This window comes from Sylvia atricapilla, chromosome 2, assembly GCF_009819655.1.
Source record: "Sylvia atricapilla isolate bSylAtr1 chromosome 2, bSylAtr1.pri, whole genome shotgun sequence".
Taxonomy (NCBI): Eukaryota; Metazoa; Chordata; class Aves; order Passeriformes; family Sylviidae; genus Sylvia; species Sylvia atricapilla.
Window position 1 is genome coordinate 23,406,962 of NC_089141.1, and position 20,433 is coordinate 23,427,394.

At 46.0% G+C, this 20,433-nt stretch overlaps 1 protein-coding gene and 1 long non-coding RNA gene across 2 annotated transcripts in view; one reads left to right on the top strand and one right to left on the bottom strand.

Moving 5' to 3' along the window:
- Positions 1–1,735: 1,735 nt before the first annotated feature.
- Positions 1,736–20,433, bottom strand: part of ARHGAP31 (Rho GTPase activating protein 31) — a 60,584-nt gene continuing 41,886 nt past the window's right edge. The window contains exons 5-12 of the mRNA XM_066340985.1: positions 19,785–19,892; positions 18,114–18,259; positions 16,616–16,814; positions 14,711–14,835; positions 12,240–12,299; positions 10,799–11,419; positions 10,172–10,470; positions 1,736–9,243 (exon numbers count right to left, since the gene is read on the bottom strand). Of these exons, the coding sequence (XP_066197082.1) occupies positions 6,784–9,243; positions 10,172–10,470; positions 10,799–11,419; positions 12,240–12,299; positions 14,711–14,835; positions 16,616–16,814; positions 18,114–18,259; positions 19,785–19,892 (4,018 nt within the window). The 3' untranslated portion in view covers positions 1,736–6,783. The remainder of the gene's footprint in view (positions 9,244–10,171; positions 10,471–10,798; positions 11,420–12,239; positions 12,300–14,710; positions 14,836–16,615; positions 16,815–18,113; positions 18,260–19,784; positions 19,893–20,433) is intronic.
- LOC136375459 (uncharacterized) lies at positions 8,606–19,789 on the top strand. The gene is made up of 3 exons (XR_010746082.1): positions 8,606–8,677; positions 9,036–9,167; positions 19,702–19,789. It is a non-coding gene; the product is annotated as an uncharacterized lncRNA (long non-coding RNA).

Sequence of the window (20,433 nt, forward strand, 5' to 3'; positions counted from 1 at the left end):
TCTGAGCTTTGCAGATCCCATTAATTTCTAACCATGAAACTGTTCATCCTTTACCCGTGTTATGAGGCACGTCCTTTGAAAAGTTCATCCTGTCTGGATGGAAAATGAACTCAGAAATCTCACTGCCTCGCTCTGTCTTGGCTTGTTCTGATTCTGTTCTTTTTGTTGGTGGTGGTGCCTTCTGCCAGTTTCCTTGCCCTGCACTGCCTGCCTCCCCTTTGCTGCCAGCTGACCTTCAGCCCCATCCAGTGGGATACCAGTGGGATGTCCTGCAGCCCAGAGCTGCTGGACTCCTGTGTTGCAGTGAGGATTCATGAGACACCAGTGTCAAAAGCTCCTTAGTGCTGGGTAAGATTGATTCCTGGTTACCAGCCAGGTTTGGAACTTGCTTAATCCTGGGTTTGACTTAGCTGAAAGTATCCAAAATGCTGTAGCTGTGGCTTCCAATACAACCTACACAGGGCATTGCCCTGAGTCAGGCAGGCAAAAGAAACTGGCTCAAACAATGTTCAAGCAATTCCATGTGTTTAAGCACCCTGATTTAGGGCACAGAACCGACTGGAGCATGAGCAGGTCTGCAGTGTCCCTTTGGCCTTATTTTCATAACCATGGGAATGCTGTGGGGCAGTCTGAGGTTCTCCCCTTGCCTTATGGCCAAGTCTTTGCAAGACTCTGTGGCACAAAGAATAGGAAAATACTCATTCTCCTACAGCACTAATAATTGGCTCTGGCTAACAACAATTCCAGAGTTCAACAAACATGGTTTTCTCTCTCAATTTGTATGCCAGTTGCCATGGTAAGCAGGAAGCATAACCCAGGCATTTTCCTAAAGGGAAACTGAAGTCATGAAGGAGGTAGGAAAGGGAGTCAATCCCTGAGTTCAGCTGCTGAGTAGGGAAAAAAAATATTTCATTTAACCTGATGATTCATCTGCCTTTTAGAGAGAACAGACAGCACGCTGCACAGCAGATATGTCCACTGAGGCTACAAGCACAAGAACACCTCTCTTTCTTCTTTTTTTTTTTTTTTTTTTTTTCTCTCTCTTTGATCTCAGGATGGAATAAGGGACACATAATAGCAATATTCACAATATTCACTTCCATGCTACAGCTCAGAGATTGGGTCAATGAGAGCCAAGGAACTAAATTCATAATTTGTTAAAATTCTTGCTTGTCCTTTACAAATCAACAGAAGTGCATACATGGTGCACCAGAGGCCTTCATAGTAATTTCTCCTGTTCCAGCTTGGCTTCCCAGCACAAGCACTAAGATCATAAAGTTTTTTCATACTCTACTCTGAGTTGCTCCGCATTATCACAGGCAAGGCAGAATTCTGCAGGAGATGTGCTAAATGGGAGGTACATGGTAGCACATCACCGTAACTTCAGCCTGGTAGAACTAGCAATGGTAAGAAAAAAATACTATTTTACCCTTGAAAATTTTAAAGCATTTCAGATAACAGTAATTCTACAGAAATCTCCAAGCCCACTTCATTTGCAGAGCTGCAGAGCAACTGCAGTTCCCATAACCTCCAATCAGAAAAGAGTGTGGTCAGCCACAACCTTCAGTCCCCACCATCAAAGCCCACACAAACACAGATCAGTGTCCTGGCCACTCACAAAACAAAAGAGGAGCTCAAACTCCATTTCAGAGGACGACAAAAGCATTTGCACTGTATTCATAAACCAAATCCAGAAAAAAATAAAATGTTCCAAGACATCAATAGGGCACAGATCTGGTTTTATAAAAACTCCAGTTTAATCTCATGGCTGAGACCTGGCAAAACATCTTTCTTTTATGGCAGTTGTTTTTCTTTTCTTTCTTTTCTCTTTTTTTTTAAACAATCACACACAGAGGCAGGCAAGCCCACACCAAGAAAAAAAAGCTTAAGAAAACTGCAATTCATCAGAGCTAGCAGGAAAAATAATCACAAAACCAGGTCAGTGGGATGGAGACAGTCCTCTTCATAGTGTCCAGCTTCAAGCCCTTCTCTTGACCTGGCAGCAAATACTACTTCAAAGGGGACTAGTGCCTGCAAGCACAAGATCCAAGGTCTGGACTGCTGTATGGAGCCCTCAGAAAGTTCTTGCCTTCTGCCATCCTTCCTTTCTGGGGCTGTTAGAGTCCTACTGCATCTCCAGTCAAACTGAATAGGAAGTTTTCCATTCCTTGCTTGGAGCAGGATTAGTTATCACCAAGCCTTTACATCAGTTAGGAGCAAGCAAGGGTTAAACAAAATAGGGATCAGCTGCAGCTTCTCTCCCACCCCTTGAGATTCTTTTTTTTTTTTTTTTTTTTTTTTTTTTTTCCCCGAGAGATAGAGAAAAGCAAAAAGGACAACTGCAAAACCTGGGCATGCCTGAAAGGTAGTATATGCTTCAGTAGGTTGTTTGCATTTTCAAGGCCTGCCGAGAAGCTTGTGGTGGAAAGCTAAATCAGGCCTTGAACTCTGGTCTCCCCTGATCTTGTCCCTCCTCTCCCGAGACAAGATTCTTCTCAGGAAGGCACATCCAGGCCGTCTGCTCACCACAGATTACCCAGAACTAACTAATTGCCTACTGTGTGGGCAAAAAGCCATTTGATCTCACACTCTCAGTGCTGCAAATGTAGCAGCAGAAAACAGTTCCATGCATCAGCCCAAGTTTCACAGATGTGTAAAATACTATTTAGGCAATTCCTTCATGTTAATTACATTTCCTTTTTTTTAATACATTTACATAGAATGATCTTTTATATATATATATAAAATCTAAAAATATTCACCACTACAGGTGTTTCAGAATCCATAAAGAAAGAAAAAAATATTTTGATTGCACCATTTGGACACTGAATGAGGGAAAAGGTTGCAGGCTTCATGGATGCTCTCTAATACAGACTTAAGTTCCTCAGAAGCTCTAAAGGTGAAAAAATAAGTACTTCAGTATTTCTACAATGATAGCATGAGATGGGCAGCCCAGAGGACTGGGGTTTATAAGGTAAAATATAACCTCCATTTCTGCTTGTCCTCCTGCCAGTGAGGCAGCTCCCACACAACCACACGAGCTAACATTATCCATGTCCCTCCTTTCCACCAGAGATTCTCACCTTTGCCAACTCACCCATTCCACTGGGAGCTACATTTAAGAGAAGCTGCACCAGCCCTCTGACTACATGGAAAGAATAAGTGAAATCTACTCACTTGTCTTCCACTTGTAAAAGCCCACAAGCAACACATGCTGGGGATATTTTGTCATGTCTGATACTGGGGCCATCTGCAAACTGGGAAACAGCCTTTACTTTTCACAGTCTCAGGAGAGCTGAAATGTACTACAGAGTCCCTGAAGTGATGCTTGTGGAACTGCAGATGATGAGCTAGTCTATTTAGGAAGGTCCTTTCAATAATACCAAGAAAAACCAGCTTAGCTCTCCAGGGCCAGACCCATCTCCTATAAATCCAATCTATCCCTCTTCATAATGCTCCACAGATAAACAAAGGGAAAACAGAAATGAAACTCCCAAACAAACAAAAACAATGCAAACCAAGTCCAAGGAGAAAAAACACAAAGAAAGATGAAAAAGAGATCAGGTCTGAGCCTGAAACTGACATTAGAGATAGCTTAGTAAAGCTGGATCTTAAAGAGCTCCTGCCACCCAGTCAGCACCATTCAAAGGGAGGTGGCATCTGGCTTCTGGCCCTGTCCAGCTCCCAAGCTCTGGTCCTTCCAGCCGACTGCAGGTACCAGTATCAGCATCCATCATCAAGCTCTACAGTCTCTGCAGAAGGCTGAGTCTGGAGCTGAGAACAATTACACCTGTGCAACAGGGCACTTTGCAACTAAGAACATGCTTTCATCTCTGCAGGACCTCGGGCTTTATTTTAAGTGCTCTGGATACATCAGCTGAAGGCTGAAGGTAAAATTGTAGATAAAAATTAGATCAATCTACAAAATAGAGAGATCATTGCAGCATCTCTGCTTAATTAAAAATCCAGGACCCAGATCTGAATCCAAATTCTGAAACACCCTTAAAAAGTATAATCTGGATACAGATTTTAGTTGAGGCTGATCTTTAGTAGCAAGTAAAGATTTCTAATAATTTTCTTTTGCAGGAGTTTCACCACTTATGCCAAAAGCGCTATTACTTACTGGAATGCTGTTAAGAGTTGAGACAGTGTATTATATACAAATTGCCAGACCTCATTTCTTGTTCATACATCAGCTTATATGAGAATAAGGAGGGGGGAAAATAGTTTTAACATGCCAAGGTTTCATCACATTTTCTTTTCCTCCTGATGCATTACTTTGTGAGCTTCTCTAGCTCCTTTCCAGGTGCCTTGGCAGTCAAAACTCCTAGGAACTGAGAGACTGTAAGTCCTTGTCCAAAGCAAACTACTTTGTTGATGCCAGAAAAACCTGGGCATCATTTCCACAACTTTTATTCCTCTAAAACCTTACCACAATGCCTCGTATTGCACCTTCCCTTTGTCATTAACCCAGCCATGGTGATTAAAAGCTTTCTCATGAGGCAGTGCCGTGTAAATGCAGTGTGGAGCTGTGCTAACTATGAGGAGCATGAAGGACTGGTAATTCCCTAGTTTAAATAAGAGGCTGCACAGGCATATTATGGTCTGGGAGTAGAATAATACAATTGTCATGAAGCTGCATATTCTGGGCCTGCTGTCCACAGCTTGCCCTGGTGAAGCATAGGCTGCTGCCTGTGAAAGAACATGGACCCAAACAAGAACTCCAGGTTCTCATCGGGTTTAATAACCTCCCTCAACAAAACTGACAGCACAGACTTAGTTCTCTGCTCTGTTCCCATGTGGCACTATACAAAAATAAAGAGTCTGGTGGGGAGGATCAAAGACTGCAGCTGGTGACAAGGAAAAGCCCTCTTGTTTTTCCACATTCCCTTTGGAAATGGAAGGAGAAAATTCTGCTGAAGATATATTCCTTGCATTTGTGGGCCCAAAACTCCTCAAAAATACTCTGGCATATCTCTCATTTAACAATCAAGGAGTCCAGAGGAAGCACTGTATGGAGGGGCTCACAGCCCTCCAGTCAAAATGGTACTAATAAAGTGACACAGTCAGTACAGAATAGGAGCTCATGGGTTGAGTTTACTAACCATTGGAAATTGCCAGTACTTCACAAAACAAAGCCCTAAACACACATCTTTTGGGAAATTCTGGCTGACACTCATTTTGGTGTCATAGCACTTCCTAACAGTTTACTGCTCAAACTGTAGCCCATCACACCCATCTGAGGACCTGCAGACTCAGACATCTCCAGGAATGATGGTCCCTGCAAGCACATTACAGGGACAATCTCAGTGCTGGCAGCAATACCTGTCTCCTCTGTAGTCACCAGTGACACTTAAATTGCAGAGGCACAGGCTGTACCTGACTCTGCCATTGCCCACAGTCATAGATCAGACAATAGATGAGCCTGGGGTGAATGCAGAGTTAGAAGCTTTATAAAGGAAGCTTTAATTCTATTCCCATGGCAGCTGTTGCATATCTGAACACCTATTTGCCTGTAACATTAATGTTCCCTTCAGGAGAGAGTTTAATTCATTTCAAATCCCCCTCTAAGGACTTGTTCATGATCCGTTCTGCAGTCCCACATATCATCCTCTTTACCATACTCTTACTCAGTCTGAAAGCACTGAGGTCCAGGGAGGTGGCAACCAGCCATACTCTCAAAGAAACAGGGTAAAATCATAGGAGACTAAATTTAAATGGAGAAGAAGCACCTGGGGACATGCCACACAGTGGCAATGAAAGACCAAGGGTCAAAGAAACTCAGGGTGCAAGAGGGCAATAGCCCAAGGACATGGAGATAAGAACATCTTCTTGCATTTGTCTGCTGTTGGCAGTGTGGAGCTCAGCTGGAGACAGCTGCAGAGGTGTCATCTGGCTTTAAGCAATGATGAAAATAGCTGATACTGGCCTTTGTTATGACCTTGCCTTGGCTTTCACTGCTTTCAGCCTGAGGGGTCTCTACTGCTGGGCAGCCAGCTGCACACTCATTCCTCAGCCACACGGATCTTGTGTGCCCAAGGAAGGAGTGACTGAGCACACAAAACTCGTGAGCAGGACCTGGAAGACTGAAAGAACAACTAGGCATGTTCCTAGCTGCTGTCTTTCCAGCCCTTGCACATGCTGGAAAGAGCACATCTCTGAGGCAAGCAGAGAGCTGGAGGCAGCGTCTTCAGGCTGTATGTTTATCACGGGAACGTGTTTGGCTGTCTCACACCCTGTGAGACAGGGTGTGCCCATGCCAGCTTCACCTTGCTCTTCAGCTATCCCCAGTCTCATGCACCATTTATTTACATTGTGTAAATCAGAAAGTCCTTCATTGGTGTCTGGGAAACAATGGTAGGAGTTCCCAAACATCTGGATTTACCTCCTCAGCAGATGTTGTGCCCCTGCACCCTGAGCTGCAGTGTTTTGTAACAATGTTTCCTCTCAGCCCTATTTTCTAATTATACAGAGACTCACTTTTCCTTTTTTTCCATAGAGAGAATGAGACTTTCACAGGACTTGTTAGAAAACAGGTGTGAGAAATGCACTGGCTTACCATAAAAAAAAAATCCAAACAGACAATGAGGGACTAGGCAGGAGCGACAAGGGGAATGAAAAGCAAGATACTGTGACCTTTCATAGCAAAAGCTTTGCAGGAAACCATGAAGGATTCGGGTCCATCTTGCACAGATTAGTTTTAACAACAGCAAAATGGAAACAGAGTTGGTCTTGGACACTCCCATTCCAACCATCACAGGAAAGGAACAGGAGGAGCAGCTGCTACTCAATCTGCCTCCCACTTCGTCCATCCAGAATCACAGAGCGCCTCTGGGGCTGGTAGAAGCAGCTGGTGGAGGTCTCCAGTCTCTGGCCATTCTTGGGGATGGTCATTTTGTTCCGCAGCGTCACCCCCTCAGGCGCTGTCCGCGCGGGGTCGGACAGGTCCCCACAAATGGGGCTCAGAGAGGTGGTCTGAGTGGGGCTCCTGATGGGTGACAACAGCACCCTGGAGTCTGCTGAGGAGCTGGGGTGGTCCATGATGGGGAAAGGGGGACTGAAGAGAATCAGACTCTGGGGCCTCCCGGGCCTAGATCTGTAGGAGGGCTTGGAGAACCCTGATGGCCTCTCTATCTTTGAAGACTGTGGGTTATCTCCAGCTGTCTCCCCGCCAGAGGTGCGCTTTCGGCGCAGGACAGGGGCATCCAGAGCAGGGTGATGGCTGGACTGAGACAGCTCCAGTGGAGAGCCCAGGCTGCCATGCCAAGGACAGGCTGAGTCCTTTTGAGCAGGATCACTGTTTTCTTTCTCTGCTTTGGCCTTCTTCTCAGTCAGTGGGCTCTTGGGGGTCTCCAGGTGGCTCCATGCCACCCGTGGAGCTTGCCTGGTGGCCTGCTTGGCTTCTGCTTCCTTCTTCTCAGTGGCTGGAGCAGCGTTCTGGGCCTGCAGGGGCTGGGGGATCTGGGTGTACTGAATCTTGGGTGGTATCACGGGCACTGCTCTAGCCTGGCACATCTTAATCATGAAGGAGGTCCTGACTGCTGACACACTGACGGGGGCAGAGTTACGACGGCCAGTGGTGGCATGGGCCACTGCCAGGTAATCCAAGTCTAGATCCATGGGGGCATTGAAACGAGACCCCCAGGGAACACCTCTGCCAGCAGCAGGGCAGTGTGTTGGCAGGGATGGGACAGAATCACTGCTTTTTACTTCCTTCTGCCCGTACAGGAGGCTCCCATGGGCAGATGGCATGGACAGGCTCTCAAATGTGAAGAAATCTGGGGCTGGGAGGAGGGAATCCAAGTTGAGGGATGAAGGCCTGGTCTTTACTTTACGAGGTGTTTCTTCACCTTTATTACTCAGCTGTGACTCAGTGGCAGGACACAATGCTTTGGTGACAGTCTCTCCTCCCAGGGCAGTGTCCTGAGAGATGGATAATTCCTCCTTTGTGTCCTTAGTCTGTGAAGAACTGCCTGGGCTATTTTGGCATGACAAAGATAACTCAAGCTTTGGGCTCCAAGGGTTTTCTTTGCTCACATGCACTTTCTTTCCCTCTGTCTCCAGAAGAGGAACTCTGGAGGGTCCTGCTTTCTCTCCTGGTGCTTTCTCCCTGATAAGGGGGTACTCAGGTTTTGAAGGTTCTTCTGAAGGACTTGGGCCATTCTCATCTTGCATAGTTTTGCCCAAACTAGAGGGGGACATAGGTTGTGTTTTGGATAGCTCACAAGTCACTGAATGCAGAATGTCACTGCATGGCTGCTGCTGGTCAGTGGCATCTATGAAAGGGAATGGGGTAGCCCACAGACTCAGCACCGTGTCTTTACTGTCCAGGGAGAGGCTGCGACTGAACCGTGGTCTGAGAGACAGGCCTGTCTCTGCCCTCTGGCTCTGTGGGTGAAACTCCTGGGTCATCTTCTCCTGAATGTCCTTAAAGGTGGGTGAATGGAGAGGGCTTGTAACCCATTGGTGATCCTCCCAAGGCTCCACAAGTTCTAAACTCTGCACATTATCTGTCCAGGCATCCTCATCATCCTGGTCAGCAGCATCCTGGGCTCTGGTAGCAGCATTGCCTTCCTTCACCTCCTGGATTCCAGTTCCACTCAGTGCCTTGGAGGAGAATGTGTCCCTTTCATCAGTAGTCATTATCTCATGCTTCTCCCTCTGAGTCTGGACTCTGGTAAGACCATCCTTTTCCCTCTGGAGCTGGTAAGTGGCATCTTTTTCTTTCCCTGATTCTGGACATGCTACTTCGGAACAAGATAATCCATCACTAGTGGCAATCTCACTAAATTCTGATTGACCATGAAACTTCCAGTCCAGGGTAGGAGTGAGACATTCACTCTTGCTCTCCACCATTGCCTGGTGGATCTTTGGAGTGGCTGGGCCCGTTGAAAGAGTGCCCAGTTTGGGTAGAGCTGAAGCACCACTCTGCTGTGGAACTGCATCAGACTGGCAGCTGGGGAGGCTGTCTTGTTGCTCCATGACAGTGGCACCAAATAAAGGCACCTGAGTTATCTGTGATGCTCTGCTTTCAGATTTCTGCTCAGCAAGTGTTGGATTCTGCCCTGGACCACAGGAAAGACTATCTGTTTGTATTGAAGAAGAGGATTCTGAAACTGGGCTTGTCTTGGGAACAGCTGCTGGCAAGAGCAAGAGCTCTTCTTCAGGTTCAATAATTTTCAGCTCCTGCTGTATCTCTGGCCACAGTGGTTCTAGAAGGGTATTTGCTGGGTCCTCCTCAGTCTGAAAAACAGAAGAAATCCCATCACTTGGGAGCTCACAACTTGCCCATAAATGTGCTCACAATTTACCCATAAATACCCCTCCATTTTCCCCAAACAGCCCTCCTAGAATAGCCAGGCTCCTGGATGAGCACACTCTTGGGTACAGAAACACAGACACACAGACTGCTACCAGTTCAAGGAAGAAAATAGATGTATAAACAAGTGGGTTTATGGAGGAGAAGATCTGAGGTGCAGCCAAAAGGAGGCCTGGACAGACTGACTCACTGAAATAGCGAGCTGAATGAGTAGCTGTAATGTTCCAGCCCATTTCTCAGCAATTCCCATTCAGGCACACTTGGCCTTGCCAGAGAATATGCATTCCCAAACTGCACACAAACTCGAATGAATAATCTATTCAAGGAGATATGCCAACAGATCTTTAAATAGCTGTCCAGAGATGAGTATCGCTGTAAGAAACTTGGTGAAAAGGCTTTGCTAGAGATACAGAGGAGGCAAAAAAAATAGTAAAAATTATAAAAGTAAAATTGTGTGTAGAGAATGGAAGTAAAAAAGGCTGTTCAGGCTGTCCAGTACAAATGGGACAGCAAAAATAGAAGGGGAATTCAGAGACCACAGGTCAAAATGCTCAGACATCCGGATAGTCTCACATCTGGAGAGTCTCAGAGCAGACAGATGGTACAGACTGAAATTGTACAGTTACAGAAAAAGATGACCAAAAGGGGACACTAGGTAGTTATGCAAAGGTAAATCACCACATGGTGTTTTCACAGAAGTGAAATAAACCAATTCATGGTCAATTATTGGTGCTGCTTTGCCTAAGTTACAGGCTGAGTTTTCAGAACTACAGACACACAATGAAACTTTAAATAACCTCCCAGTCACTATTGGGACGTGGTCTCCCACCTTTCTCATGCCTTCTTCCTTACCACATCTCTTAGGCATGATCCTTCTTCTGTCTTAGCCATCTCAATCTCCTGTTGGTCACAGCTGCCTTCTGAGGAGACATCCTTCATCTTGAGCTCTCCTTGCTCAGCTTTGCCTGCTGGGAGTGGTCCCTTAAGCAACTCTGAAGCTGGTGCTTGTTCCAAGGTGGGACTCTGCTCTGAGGACTGCTGGGGGCTGCTGGTGCTGCTTTGCCCACACGTCCCCTGATTTTCTGCTGCTGGCTGTGGCGTTTCTAAGGACTCAGGTTTCCCGGCTGCCACCAGCTCCTCAGGATGAGTGCCTGCATCAGAAACACAAATGCATGTAACTACTTGGGACTGAAAACTTGTGTCCTGGGACAAAGCAGTGCTGCCAAAAGCCAACACCAACAAAGCTAGAGAGCTCCCTCCAGGCACAAACAGATGTTTCTGGGAGGTCACCAACCTTCCCAAGCTCCTTTCTGCAACAAGCACCACCCTGACCTGCTATCAAGTCAACACCCACCCTGCTATAGGTTGGTTTCTTTCCTGCCACAAGCTCAGGCTGGAGAAACCTCCACACCACCGAGCTGCAGGGCACTTCCAGCAGCCCAACTGAGGATCCACACTCCCCTCCTTAACACAATTTACCTCTGGAAGCTGCCGCTGGCAGGGTTGGCCCCGGCTGTTTCTCCTTGTGCTCTGTTGCCTGCTCTGTCCTTGTGTGGGTCCCTGGCTCCAGAGCAGAGGGGGTTGTGCTCTCCACCAGAGAAGAGAGCTCCTCTAGACTGGAAAGGGAATGCTTCTCCTTGGAGGGCACACGGCAGGGTGTGCTGTTGGCGCTGATGACTGCGGATACCCTCAGCGGGACAGAGACAGCAAATGGCTCCGAGATGTTCAGGGCTTTCCTCTGGTGATGAGGAGAGGCCTCCAAGGGAAAGAGGCTGCTTGGGAAGCCTGACTTGGTGGCTGTTTCAGAGGTGTAGAACATGAGCACTCCTTTGGCTGAAATCTGCTCATTTTCAGCATCCTCTGTTACCCGGAAAACCTTCAGCTGCTCAGGGGGTGACTTCACCTGCGGTATCCGGGGGAGGCCTTTCTCCCCACCCAGCTCTGAGCTTCCTTTGGCCCCCATGGCAGATCCTTCCCGCTCCCACTCATTCTCCTTGCTGAGGTCATACGAGCTGCCTGGGCCTCCTGTCCGTATCTTGGTGGGAACAAAGAATCCTCCAGTAGTCACTGACCGTTTGAACCTGCTTTTGTCATCCTCCCCTAGAGACAGACACATAGGAGCAAGTCAGTGGGAAGCAAAGCACGAGCAGACAAACTTCCTCTGTGAGGAGCCCTCCTCAGTCCCTCCAGGGATGAGTCCTGCCCTGGTGAACACTCACATTTCCGCAGATAGATGGAGACAATAAGGCACTGAAGACCTTCTATGCTCAAGCCTTAGGGCTCCCTTCAATATGGGCAGGCAGCATGAATGCCCTCCAGTGGAAATCAGCTCAGACTTTTTTAGACACCCTTCTCCATCAGATGCAGCCAAGTCTAGGGCTATTACAAACTGCACATGCCAGGCTTTGTTGGCTTTATTAAGACTTTTTCATCTACAAATGGGATTTTTGTGTCCAGAATAACCAAGAAAGAAATCAAAGCAGTCCAACTGCCAATAAAGGTGCAGCTAAGCACAGTGGTAACTCTCAGGTGAATGCACTGAGATAAACAACACAGAGAAGAGTCAAAAATGCACACACACAGAGGTGGGGACACACATCAGCAACCATGGCATTAGAATATGAAGATACACAAGATGGTGAGATAGACACAGACTGCTCATCCATTGAGGGTGGTGAGCCACTGAACGGGCTGTCCAGAGAAGCTGGGGATCCCCCATCCCTGGAAGTGTTCGAGGCTTGTTCAAGTGTTGGTACAACCTGGTGTAGTGGAAGGCGTCCCTGCCCATGGCAGGGGTGTTGGAATTAGGAGATTTCTAAAGTCTCTTTCTACCCAAACTATTCTGTGATCCAATGATCCATGCTGCTGAAAATGCAGAGCTGCAATCCTTCCCCCTTACAGTATAGTATGGATGTCTCACCTTCCACTGGCAGGGAACACAACGAGTCCATGCTCTTTGCAGGCCGAATAGTTGCTTTTTCTGTGGAAAAAGAGTTTTAGAAGCAGGTATCAGATCCTGTTGCTTTGCAGACCTCAGCCCATAAAGATCAAAGGCTGCATACATATAGACAAGCATGCCAGGCAGACATTTTCCATTTCCAGGCATTCCCCCATGTATCTACACCACATGGCTTATTACCCACAACACTTGTCCACACAGCTGGGGATCTGCTAGTGCTAACAACAGCTTTGCACCTGCTGGACATGTGGAGAGCTATACTTAACCCAGCCAGTCAACACCACCTCCACTCCGAAGCAGTTAAGCATCCCCAAAGCTGTCATGTGCCACTCCCCTCCCTGACTTAGTCAGGCTATTGGTTGTGGGGGACTTTTTAACTAAACTGACATAAATGCCTTCTCACCTCTCATTCCTGATAGCAAATGTTGGGTTATTTTTATGTTGGACTCCAAGCTCTTTTGCTGATGTGAGCATACCCTGCCTCCAGCAAGAACTCTGGGAAATTTCTGAGGGCAGTAAGTGACCTATTTTGCTGGCCATCCTCACTGGACTTGCTTGTCCAGAAACAAGCTGTCATTTGTTACTATACACCCTACAAGTCTGTTCCTGAGAGGTTTTGGAAGCTTGCAGCTGTTACTGCTCTGAAAAAGGAAGGGAGGTAGGGAAATGTAGCTGGCAAGGAAGATAAGTTAGTCTCTGGCAGCCCAAGAAGGGTCCATGGAGATCTGGAAAATGTCTGGGAGTAAAGTTTGCTGTTTACAGAGTTGCACAAAGTAGGTAAAGCAGAAAGTCCGCAGGCTTGTTGGACTTCATTTGTTTATATAATTGAGCTTCTGGCTCTGAGTCTCACATGAGCATAGGAGAAACTCCAGCTACTTTTTACATTTATATGGAGCCCTGGCTACTTTTTACGTTCATAAGACGTGAGGCCTTGAGCACTGTTTCCACTTTGCAGGAGGAACAGAACTGAAGCTGGGGAGCTGTGTAAGTCACATTTTACGTGACTTACAGGTTTGTGTGCACAGACTCAAGCTGTGCTAAAGCATGTGCTGAGTTTCAGCAGCAACTTTGTCTGTTCCCTCACATCAGGCTGTAAGCAGAGAGCACTGAAAAATGTAACACAGCAGCACAAAAGTGCTGCTTCTGAGAGGCACTGCTTCAGTGCTGAAAACTCTGCACATGGCTGTGCATTTGTGTGTCCTGCTGGTGAAAATATCCAGCCCCCTGTCACTCAGTACTGTCCTCGGAACAAGGCTCAGCCTCCACAATCACTGGGGCTGCCATCATTCCTGGGCCTCCTTGGGTTAGTGCTATTTTGAGACAGAGTGTTCCTTATCAAGGTGAGAAGGTGATCCCGTGATCAAAATAGGATAGAGAGCTATTTTGAAGTCTGTCATGGGCACACTGTGTGAGGCCATCTGTACATGCAAAACACGAGGAAGGTAGGGGTCCAAAAAGAACTGGATCCAGCATTTGGCTTCACACTCATTTCTGATCCAAATACAGCCTCTCTTATATGTGGTGGTAGCTCATGTTGCCAATATCAACTATTTTATTTGAAGTCTTGCAATGTTAGACAGTGGTCCTCAAACACCAGCTCCTTCAAGAGAGTCAAGAGTCAAGAGATTATATAAAGAAAAAATCCGTCTTCATGTCCCTATAGAAAGTGAATTCCTTGACTTAGAGATACTAAAAAAATCTAGAACATATAAAACCAAAACATTTCTTTATGAATTCAAATTAAAAGGGCATGCTTTCTTTTTAAAAATGTGATTACTTTTAAGTCAAGTTCATGATTTTTAGAACTTGAGTCATCATTTCTTAACATTAGAAACTGGCACTGCCATGTGATTTTCTAGGAAGCAGAGCGTTTAAGAGATTGCAGCCCAGGAGAGGTTAGAACTTGGGATTACAGCCAGGAGAAAAGACAACTTCTCTCTTGTAAATTCTGCAAAAGCAATGGCTTCTCTCAAAGTGCTGAGAGGCAGAGCTGAAGGCACTCCTGGTGCCTTGTTTTTCACAAAGATACTGAATGCAGTTGGTTCTTTAATATCCTTTAGTGGAAGGACAGCCTAGAAGGACAACCATTCACCCAGTGCCATGTAATGAGCCTTAGGAAACAGAGACTGGCTGGGCAGGAATAGTGGGCTAATCCAAACCTACACAACATTTCCTTGTCCCCAGCCTTGACAGCTGGACAACAGGAACCCATTTATCAGGTCCCAAAATGCAATTTTTTACTGTAGCTGTCTGTCAAATCCTCCTGGAAGGGTGTTTCCTGCCATCACAGGAAAATGAGATGTGCATGGAACCAGGCAATAAGTACAACCCCATCAGACTATCTCAAATCCACAGCATTAGTGGCAAGTGGACACCAACAACACAAGAGAAGGCCTCAAGGCGAAATATTCAGCTGAAAAGTGTGTTCTTACCAGAGAGCTTCTGTGCCCTTACAAAGACACTCCCATTTCGACTCAGTTTAGACTTTGATTCTGAGCCAGAGCGGCCCAAATTAAATATTGACTTCCATTTCTTGGACTTGGTGGATAATTTCCTCCTGGAAGGAAAAAAGGCTCAGGTGGTCACCAAACCTTAAAGACTTTTACCTTTTCAATACCCTCCAAAGGCCTCTGAGCTGTCTCCCCTCAACACCTTCCACTTTTTTCTTCTCACACCTCTTTTAATTCTAAAGCACACAAGGCATAGCAATACAAGCAACCCTTGTTGGCTGCATAGGTAGCAATCTCACTGTAAGTGATTTATCCATACTGCTGATTTAACTATTTCATGGATGGAAAGACACCTAAGCCTTCAGATAGTTGGCTCTGGCGCCATGCTACAGCAAAAATGATTGTGCAATCAACCACACTTGTCTCCAGAAAGGGGAGATGTCCAAGGCTCATACTATCCTGCAATAAAGCAAAGAAAAATTGCCTTTTTAACAGGTTTTAATGACACAATGTGTGATAAATCCCAAGAAACTGATGGAGCTGGTACCATTTTTCAGTGCACAAAGTTGGGCCTTAAAGACCATGTCTTATGGCAAAAATAAAAGGATTCCTCCATGAAAACTAGCTATTAATGATTCTCAGGCCAACATTCATTTAATCATAGGCGTTACATATTCATATGAAGTATAATGTACTAACCAAAAAGAGGAGGTTTAAGGGAATTAAATCAATTTCTCATAACTGTCAGAGGAAGTGGGACACAAGTTCCCTGTGTCTCTTTGAAAATCCCAGCTTTTGCAGAAAGAAGCTCCTTGTCCTAATGCAATTTTTTCTTGTGCATATATATATATAACTTCATGAAGCTGTGTTTCACTTCCTTCATACTAATTCTGACTCCTCCTCCAATTTCCCCTCTTTCAGAGCAAGAATTCTCTTATCTTCCTATCTTGCTCTTCACATTGGGCTTTCTATCCCCACATTTCTGCTTTTTCTTTCGGATCAGAACACAGAGAAGTACAAATCTACAAATCAGTCCTACAAAGGGGATTAATATCTTGGGGATAGGACTTTTCTCTTCAAATGAGAAGGCACTCTAGAGGGACAATACATCCTTTTGTCTTAAGCCGGTTATCCTCTTGCCAGGATTCTGTTAGATGACTCCTTTTTTGCTTTAATATATCACATGCCAATAAATATCTTTGTTCTGGTGCTTTCTGGGTCAGTAGATTAATGAGCCTCCTGCTGCAGAGGCTATAATCTATTCGAACCAGGCAGTAGAGTGGCTATATTTTACCAGTTAGATAGACCAATAGATAAATACTTATTCTGGGCAGCTGTGCCAACAACTGCAGCAACCTCAGCTGAAATCGGACTCTTCTCCTGGCATAGACATAGATGGCATAGGTGCCACTATGTAAATATCTCTCCATGCTGGGAGTGAAAATGAGCCTTCTTGCTTGGCTGTAATTGCAGAGGAACCAGGAGAATGAAGAAGCTGGAGCACCAGGAGTGCCCTGGACCAGCCAGCAGCAGATGGAACTCATAGACAAGCTGTGCCCCAACCTGCTCCACACTCGTCCTATGTTTAGCCAACATCTGAGCTGGCACAAGGATGCAAAGACAATTCATTCCTCTTGCAGGAGGTGTGTGAGGTTCTGCCCTGATGGAGAGATGAGAACTAGTGAAGCTATGAACCCAGCACCTGCAATTCTTCTCAGGAGCAACTCTGCCTCTTTTGAGAAGGACACAGACTTTTCTTTGGATAGTGGCTGTAGATTCAGATGAGTGCAGATGTGGGGATATCACATTAACAAAAGAGCCATTCCCAATCACACTGAGGAACCTGCACTTTTTTTGTTTGTGCTTTACACTCCTCTTGGCACTTACTTGCTGTCAGGAAGGTCAACAACTGTGTGGAAGAGGGACCCAATGACAGGCACAATTTCAGGCAAGCTGTTCTCTCTCCTCTCCTTCCGAGCAGGGTGGGATGCAGACAGACTCCGTGCCTGGGCCTCTTCTAGGCTCACCAGTTTCATTGGCAGGGAGGCCGAGGGCAGGGTCAAGCTTTTCACAACTGATGCGCTCTCTGAAAAACAAGAAAATACATTCCAGTCTGGGGTGAGGAGAGATGAGAGCAAGTGCTTCATGACTTTATTTGACTGGAACATCTCCTGTGGAGGGGGGAAAGAAGTGGCACGTGCAGGGAGAAAGGCTTTTGCCAGATAAACCTTTCAGCTCCTCAGCAACCTTATCCATCTGAGTACATTCCCAGCAGGGGCCATGCTTGCCAGCCAAAGGCTGTGTTGTGTGGATTTGCTTCCTCTGCTGTAAATGCTTCTGTGTGAAGGAGGTGTCTCTGAAAACCACCAGGATTCACACATTCCCTTTACTCTTCCCTCACTCTCTTCCTCCATCTCACCCCCATCCTCCCCCAATTTTGAAGCAGCTCAGTCCCTGATCCAAATTTAGTGCCTAGTTCTTTCTCTCACTTCCACATCTTTCTCCTTGTCTTGTTCCAGGACAGGGGATTGTTCTAAAAATCAGCATTACTTTAACTTTCTAACCCATTTCAGGGCCACAGAAAGTAGTGCCTCTGATAGCCCAGGGAACTGAAAGTGTCTGTTTATGGGGGCAGAGGCAAAGCCATGCTAAGGTAAAGATGGGCAGAATGAGCTGACACAGGGCTGCAAAGCAGAAAGGTGGATACTGCCTGAGTACTGAAGGTATCAGAAGTCTTTCAAGTGTATAAAATGGAAAGGTGGATATTTCTCCAATTGTGTGAGGTCACTGTGGATTCATGCCTTCTCAGTTCCCAACTTTTGCCAACAAAACTATCATTAAACAGCAAAATCAGCATCTCTGAAAACTGTTGATGTCCCAGGAAAAAATAAACCTCTTTTATAAAATGTCCTCTGGAACAAGATAAAAGGTTTTGGAGCATAAGATTAACTTTTTTCCCAGGAGTGCCTGGGAGTGTGACCTCTGACTTGGGTGGAAATAGTGGCTGCAGGGCAGGTATTGTTGGTATGAGGAATTGCAACTGGGGGAATCTGAGAGAAGAGCTGAGACTGTGGCTGATGGACTTAAAGAGAAGTCTTAGACTAAGATTGACAATCAATCAGGTGGTCTTCCTTTTGTGGGATGGGTTAAGCCACATAAGATCATGCAAAAAGACGAGACATAAGGCAACCTGACAAAACACTAAAGGAGGCTAGTATTCAAAAATAAAGTGTTGAGGAAGACAAGAGTAATGAGAAATAGGGCTCAAGGTATCTTTGGGACAGTCTGTGGTGATAGCAAGGGTTACTGTGCTTATAATGTTAGTTGAAGGGAGAGCTGAACTACATAGCAAGTGACGTGGGAAGTGGCTCAGGGAGGTTGCTACCAATGTTCTCTGCAGAGCTGGCTTTCCTGTTGTTGTTGAAGATCTGATCCACATGGTTCAGGATGAACTCAATCACCAGTTGCTGCACTCGCACCTCCAGGAAAGCTGCATCCCCATTGCAGCCAACCGCCTCAATCTCCTTTGACCTGCATGAGGAAAGAGGTACCAGTAGTGAGCATTGCTACACACGGCCCCTGGCAAGGACAGACCAGATTTCTTCCTGCAAGCAAGGCAACAGGGATGATTTCCCCACTCTTGCTGTACCTCTTCCTCTCCTTCCCTCACAGACCTTCATCCTTTCTTTGTCTTTTCACTCTTTTAAAAATTATTTTGTTTTCTTGGCCACCTCTGTCACTTCCTTTCCTGAATGTATTGTTTTCCCCATATGGCTTTTATATTCTTCAGCAGGTAAAACAGTGATTCTCAAGTTCCATTCTTCTCCCTTTTTCCTATTTCAACTATTTCAAGGCTGGGCCTGAAAGACATCACAGGAGCCTTCAAATGCTGCTTCTAGATCCCTACTCAATGCTTCAATCATCTCTCAGTGAAATCCCTTAGATCCTCCTCAGGTCTTCCCCATGCCAATTCCTTCAGTACTTTGCCATGTGCCCCAATAGTCTCTTTTCTGCCCACCCCTGTGCTCCCACATTCTCAATCTTGCTCTCAGCAAAGGAACATTCCTTATCTTGACATGCCAAAGTGTTGCTGAAGAAATTATCTTTGGGCAATGGATCCTTTGTAAAGTTAATGACTGGTGTGTTAGATAACATCTTGGGGCATTGCCAAGAGGATAACCCTGTAAGGAGACTGCTGTTGCTTTGCTTGCTCCTTGCTTTTCCTCCCTGGGACTTGTACTTATGAAAGACTGCAAAGGAAAAACAGACTTTTCTCTCTCTCTCTCTCTCTCTCTCTTTTTTTTTTTTTTTTTTTTTTTTTTTTTTTGACAAGTACAGATGCTAGAATGAAAATGTCTCAGTAGTAAAGGCCTAATTTATGATATTCAATAAAGTCAACATTTGATTCATTTTCAGAATCTACTCTGCCATTTTTGGGATTCAGAAGGGTGAAATAACTCTTTAGAGCATGCTCTGCCTCTCTAGCTAACGTCCTCTGCCGGTCCAGGGCTACCCTGGTGGTTCTGCCATCCTTCCTCTCCTACCCAGCTGTAGTCATGGACAAACATGAAAAACTAGCTGGTGGTCTTGAGATCTGACATTGGCTGCCATTTCGAGCCCAGCAAGCTCATCTCACTTTTGCACAAGTAGATCTGGGAACAAGTCTGTAGTATTATTGCCCTGTTTTCTCTCCCTTCTGATCCTTGCTGTCTCTCACTGCCCTGCTACAGAAGCACTGGCACCATCAGAAATGTCATTAACATTCCCAAGTGATGAGTTAAGTCCTCATTTCTAAATCTATGTTCAACTTGCAAATAACAACTTGTTTTTAATAAGAAACACACAAACCCACAAGCTTCCTCTGACACTGGCAGGAAAACCTAAGATTATTCAACCTGGAAGAAAAGCTGTTTGTTTGGTTATGCTCTTGCCTTTAGTTATTCAGTGTTTCCCTGTCTTTGCATTTCCCTCAGGTGATGGGTCATCAGACTCAGATGCTGCCACTCCCCTTGGAGCTCACCATGGTGCTCTGGATGAGAGGAAATCTCTACTGTACCTGAGGAGATTTGGAGCCCACACCAAGGCCAGGTTTCTGGTGTGCATGTTGGTCATGTTGCTGAAGGAGGCCAGGTGAGTCAGGTGCTTGATCAGGTATTCCAACGTTCTGCAGTGGTTTCACACAAAGAAAGGAAAATGTGTCACGTTACCAGTGCCTGACTGCTGGGATAGCAGGGCTCAGAGCCAGCCCTGTCCCCTCCCCAAGTGTCTGCACAACAGAGCCCACGGGCCAGAGGAGACACAGCACCAGCATTTGCATGGGATGGCAATGAACACCTGAACAGCTGTGCTCTGGCGTGGCCAAGGGTGAGGTACGAACTGAACTATCCTTAGCATGAAGGCAGAAGGCAGGAGATGGGTGGAAGAGGGAATGGGACTCTGTAAAGGCTAAGCTCTTAGCTCTTGCTCAAGCCCCTCCAGCAGATCATCCCCTTACCACACCCAGGACACTGCCCAAGGGTGCCACAGCGGTCATGCTCAGGGAAGGAGGATGGTGCAACTGCAGCAGGGAGACCTTGTGCTGTCTCTAACAAAGGTTTGTTCAATGATATTTAAATGCCAAATAAATTGTTGCCAGATTTGGAAGTGGTGAGTCAGCTTTTGTAAATTGATTGCTGGAAATGAATCCCAGAGCTATTTCAGGCAAT